Below are 6,106 nucleotides of genomic sequence, written 5' to 3'. Positions count from 1 at the left end.
TGTTCTGGAAATGTTTGACTTTATTTATTTTTTATCTCGCAAGGTCCTTACTGCAATGGGCAAAACTGTACATATGGCTGGGCACAGAAAAATCAACAAAGGCAACAATGACTTCTTGGCATTAAGTGTGACAGATCCCCACACAACATGGATACCTTTGGGATAAGACAGAGGTGGTCTTTCTATTATTCAACAAACTGTGGAGGTTCCTAAAGAAAACAGACAGAAGTAATCAAAAGGTAATTACTTCCCCTTGAGAGGAGAATCAACACCTAATTACGGTGACATGTCAACACCTAACTGTATAAAGAACTCGTTCAAAATGCTCTTGCATACCATGAGTCACACTAAACATTGAACACAAACAAGTGTTTGGTGCCAGCCAGAACATTTGAGACAGTTTCTCTTGGAATTAGTCCATTAAGAATCACAACGTTATTCGTCTGACGAGAAATGGTTCAGTAACATCAACTGACAATACGTCTTATTCAACACATGATATTCTGATATAGCACAGAAAAAGGACAATTCAATATTTTCTTCTTGGGATACAAACAATATTTGATTTGGTGACCTAGGGGCTCAAAATTATTCAGCTGGAATGCAAAATTACAAACAAACTAGTTCCCTTTAATTGTGTTTCGCTATCCCTGAGAACCGTATTCATGATGAAAGAAACCAAAGTCTTGAATAACAAGTTCAGCTACAGATAAGCCTTTAAATATTTATGTCGGCCGAAGCGTGGGAGCTGAAAACACAAACATTAAAAAAAGTGGCCACAGAGGTAATAATGATAGCTCTGAATCAATGATGATGTTACGCTGGGAGAAGCCGGTAAGGGAGCCTGGAGACTTCACTCATTTAACGCTTAATTACGTCTTGGATGCACTGTGAAGTCATCTCTTTGAATATGATGGAGGGCATGGGAGAGCAGTGTCCAAGCTGACTGAGGCCAAGGCATGGCAGGCAGGCAGATGGAGATCGGGGCAAAACTGGCCTGAGTGCTGTCACTTTGCTTTTGGCTCCTTGCTGTCGTTCTTTTCAGCAGAGAGTGGTGGAAACGTGTGGCCATAAAACAGACTGTAAACTTAAACAAAAACCCTGAATGCCCAAAGTGTAAACCAGTGGTCTGAATTATTCCAACATCTCCCTGAACAATGTATGAATGCAGGATATTGGGTGATTACTTTAACAGGAGGAGGGAAGATTCTCGTTTTCGACATTTTATGATCAGCATGCAATATAGATGAGCCTCTCCCATACCTGTGTAAATGAGCCCTACGCTTGTTAAAACTGATGAAATCCCACTGTGAATGAACAACACAGGACGTACAAGAGGTGAAATGTCACTACAGCTGTGAATGTTAATATTTGGAAAGTACAATGCATGAAAATATCAAGGGCAATGCGCAGTAATATTTGGCATTTCATGTTTTTTTTTTCCTTCTCGTTTGACGTGTTCTGCTCCATGACTTACTTCAGGGAATTGCAAGGGCACCAGGCCTCTGATTCCCCTCCACTCATCATTTCATATCTCTGCAATTCCAGCTATTTTTCTTTCTTTCTTTTTTTTTTTTATATCTGTAAGGCCACAGCACATTTGAGCAAACAAAAAAAAAAAAGAGTCATTTTTAAAAGCAAAACGAATCATGAAAGCTTGGAACCATACTGATTATTGACCCTTTGGCCATGATTTCACCTACCTCACATTGCTACGGTACCTGATTACCTACAGTAGCATTTCTCACAGCTTTGGGCTGTTTCACATGTTAGTGTTAAACGCAGTTATCCTCCAGCTGATCTGTGAAGATAACAAAGCAATATTCTGGATGGTTGTGGACTTGAGACGTCAGGATTCTGTACAAAAATATTGGATCAGGTGTATGACAATTATCAGCATGTGTCTCTTCTAGAGGCGGAGCAGGGATGATGGGACTTGATTAGGACCCCTGTAAAGTGACGGACAGTGTATCCTCCATCTTTAACTAATGATGCCCACCACCCTCCACTATGGGTGTCAGTCAGTCACACATACCCCCACAGGGCTAAGCAGGGGTCAGTATTGCATAGATACTGTATAGGGTGTAGCTTTTCACATATGCAGTCACAGTGTTTGGGCAAAATAAAACAAAAATGAAAAATGAAATCACTTTTTTGTCTGTGTATTTTCTGCCCATCAGAATATCCATGAAAAAAAAAAAAAAAAAGAAGTCTCAGGTGGTCGGTCTGACTGTAGGTACTCTGTTGGTATTATTACAAACGTGATCACCACGGTATAAAAAATAGCCTTTCGCTGAGGTCATCAAGTCTCCCATGTCAGTGCGGATAGGGCCCTTGCCAGGGTCAAGGGTCACAGTGCAATGACAAACTGTGCAGTGCAACACCCCCACCCCCCACCCCTCCCTCACTGCACACCAGCCTCAAAGCTCCTCCTTCTTCTTGACAACCTTTTCCTGGTCGCGTCCTCTTAGGCTGCGCATGAATCCTGTGAAACCCGCCTCCTGTGGAGAGAGGGACAGTTAGTGAGTCACTTAGTGACCGTTTCACAACTTGAGGCAGCTTATCAGTCTTGAAATGCCCTTTTCTGATCTAATTTAAATCAAGAGTCCCGTCATTAAACATTATCTCAACTTGGCCTGACAGGTGGGAGATAAGAAATGTAAACGCAGAATCCTAATGTTGTTGCCAAGTTCAAGGTCAATCTGCTTAGCCGCATCCAAAATATTAACATCTACCTGTTTTATTCTCTGCTGCCAATCGTCTAATAATCCACTTAAGGTTGCGCTGTGTGCACGACACCGGCCCTGGACAATCTTATATTTTGCCATAAATAGTTCAGTTAGCATAATATTTCTGTCCTTTTGTGGTGATCTGTCCAGAAAAAAGTCTAGGCGTGAAAAACTGCAGCAAAGATCCAGAAGAACAACACATTACAGACGACTTCTTTCACGTGTTTGCACAGACACGGTGGAATCGCTACTGAGAATGTGAACATGCAGACTAGATGTCGAGTGTGTAGTCTCAGAGGCAGTAAGTGACAAAGCAGGTGAGATATTCACTCCGACTTACCCCGCGATCTCCACTGTATCTTTCCACAAACTTGCCGTAGTTGTAGTAGTTGAAGGTCGGGTAGCCCTCCACCCCTTCCTGCTTACACAGCTCGTGATTCTGTCCTTTTGTACAGTCCACAGCGGCGTACACAATCTGAAGAAGAACAGATGACAACAGTGAGCAGAGAATAATGCAACATAGGGCGAAGCATTTATCAACTTTATTATCAACCTCATGTAATGTCAAAAATATAATTTCAAGTCGTCAAATCTCTAAGAAATATGTTTCACGTGTTAGCATACTTGTCAGGACGCATTGCATGTGGGTTTAAACTCCTTAGAAAACATTCTTCAATCTATATTGGAGAAAAAAATTACCCAATGAAAACTTGATGAAGTTTAATGTAGCTACTCATTTGTGCTGCCTGTGGATATAAAAGCTGCCAAGATTTGAAACATCTTTTGCCTCTTAAACCCTGTTGAAAGCAAGTTTATTTATGATTTGGCTCCTATTCTATCATTATATGTCCCTGTTTTATTGTTCTATAAAAATGATTTTAATTCACATTCAGCATTTTTATTGTTCCTGTTCAATTAGTTATTATTCCGGTGTCTCCGATGCGCTCACTATATTTTTGAGAGCAAATAAACTTTATTATAATTGTAGATCAATACTATATAAAAAAAAAATACACACAAAGTATTACATGAGAATGTAATAGAGAACTCAATATTTATCCACTTAAAATGGGTATTTACAACAAGAGCTTACATACTTCCAGCTGCTGGCCCTGAGCAGACCGAGCACACTCCTCTCATCCAAATTTAGACCACTACTTTCTCTTTCCAGGTTACAAGAAAATGACTGATGCATTGCTCTTCAGCTAAACCGTTTGAAGTGGGGGGTGATGGAGAAAGAAAGAAAAAAAAAAAGATCCCACAACAGTCACTCCTACATAAAAACAACAAGGGAGATTTATGTTGCGAAGCTGTTGCATCGATTAGTGACAAGCCACCCAATGAGGCGTAAATGCCGCCTCACTGATACATGGCTCACTCAGCGTGTCCTTTTGGACAGCTGAAATGTCACCCTCTCTCAGGGTGCTGAACGCCGCACAGTGAACTTGTCAACATCAAATAATCGCTCGCTGTCCATCTGTCTGCTCGAGCTGAATGCGGAAATGACAGATCTGCTGCAGAACGAAAACACATTAGACACTTTTCTCTGCATGGCCTACCGTGAAGCGACTCTCTAAAACTTCTTGTCCTAATTACAAAATACAAGTGTCTCTCAATTTTTTTTCCATTATGCAAATACAAACACTCAAATGCTGAGAATCTGCATAAGCACCAACATACTGTTAGATGAGTACACTGTTGTCGAGTGGCGACTTTGTCTGCGTCAGCAGCGAAGACATCGGAATGCAAAGGGAGTGGACGGGAATAAAACTTGAGTCTACTACACACCAGTGGGCAAGACAGAGCCTATAAAGGGATAATCTTCCTCTACGGTCTGTTACTCAAGTGCCTTCAACTCTATGTGCCCCCACAACAAGAGGAATTCACAGACTTGCTACAAGCTGTGTTTATTCAGCAGGACTGAGGTGTTTCCCCTTTGAAAGAGCAAATTAAAAGTCAACAAAAATCTAGCTGACAACACTGCTTAAAATCATCCTATTCTTAGTTCACGAAAAGATAGTTTACAATTGGAGAGGCTTTTAATATTTATCCACTTCTGAGTAACGACAGTTTGAAATACACAGAGTGCTTTAAGCAGCAACAAGGGACATAATGTAACTACAGACTTTATCCGGCTGCTCGTCCCTGTGTAATCAATCGGGGCTGCTGTGAATTGACAGAACAAAATGAAGTCGTGGAGACGTTGTTCTTCAAAGTCTGCAGCTGCTTCCATTATTGACCCATCTTCAAGTGGCAGAGGACCACACATCACGCCACCGATCCAACAGCAACATTTCCGAGGAGCCGTTTATTACCGGTCGACTTGGTCTCAATCCACCAGCGTCAGACTGAGGAGCAGAGCGGTAATCAAACTATACCGATAACACTCACAACGTGCTCGCTTCTCACAACAAAGCCCCTGTACTTTATAGCTGTCCCCAAGCTGCTATGCAATACTGGAAATACAGTAAATCAAGAAATATTTTAATAGATCAGTATCAGTTATCTTGAAGAGAGACAACGTCATTTGAAAAAAAAGAATACACTCTCCTTTTCATGAATAGTGGCAGCAGATCTCTCTTAAATTCAGGGCCTGACCCGTCTCATGACTTTGTGCTGCCTGTCTTTCCTGTGCTGAAAGTTTCTCTCTCCTGCATCTTGCTGCACGCTGCCTGGACATCTTCACCTTTCTGCACTCCTTCCTGGCTGAAGGAGTATTTACAGTTGAAATGGGATACTTGGGTGGATAATTCTGACTTGGATCTTATTTTTATAGCTTTGGCCATCATTTGTATTGCTTATGGCTACGTTGTGCTCATCAAAGTACACAGTAACAAAAATTTTTCCCATACACAATTATTGGAAAAGGAGCAGCTATAAAATGTTAAATATATGTTTTGACTTTTTTTATTGTCAAATTTTGATTCATTCTCTCCATTAACATTTGGAAAGTCTAGAAAAGTCGTTTTAGTTTTTATTTTATTCCATTCATGTGTTTGGGGAGTTAGCCAGCACAGCAGGCAGATTCCTGGACACGCATGCTCTTACTCAGCTTGACTGGAGAAGTCTCTAGCGTCCGTGCGCTAAAGTGGAGGGCTCCTTTTTGCACAGGATAAACAATACAGGGACTCACGTAAAAACAGCTTCATAGCGCTACCAGGGATCTACAGTAAAACTCTGTCATAATTTTCCAGGAAGTGACAATGTACCAGTAACCCTCCATTTAATGGGGTGTTCACTGTGCAGCTGCATCATGTACGAATACAATGGATAACAGGGAGGAAACTCTATATTGCTACATGTTCAGACAGCTTTTGGAAATAAGCAGCTTCAGCCAATGTGCACCTTTAATGCTGCTATTGATTGGAATTTGGGGA

The 6,106-nt window shown here is 41.2% G+C and overlaps 1 protein-coding gene across 1 annotated transcript in view; it reads right to left on the bottom strand.

Annotated features, from left to right (window-relative positions):
- Positions 1–6,106, bottom strand: part of pdia5 (protein disulfide isomerase family A, member 5) — a 53,333-nt gene continuing 47,227 nt past the window's right edge. The window contains exons 16-17 of the mRNA XM_056389613.1: positions 3,070–3,204; positions 1–2,501 (exon numbers count right to left, since the gene is read on the bottom strand). Of these exons, the coding sequence (XP_056245588.1) occupies positions 2,421–2,501; positions 3,070–3,204 (216 nt within the window). The 3' untranslated portion in view covers positions 1–2,420. The remainder of the gene's footprint in view (positions 2,502–3,069; positions 3,205–6,106) is intronic.

Source organism: Seriola aureovittata, chromosome 11, assembly GCF_021018895.1.
Source record: "Seriola aureovittata isolate HTS-2021-v1 ecotype China chromosome 11, ASM2101889v1, whole genome shotgun sequence".
In the NCBI taxonomy this organism is placed as follows: Eukaryota; Metazoa; Chordata; class Actinopteri; order Carangiformes; family Carangidae; genus Seriola; species Seriola aureovittata.
This window is presented reverse-complemented; position numbering and strand designations above follow the sequence as displayed.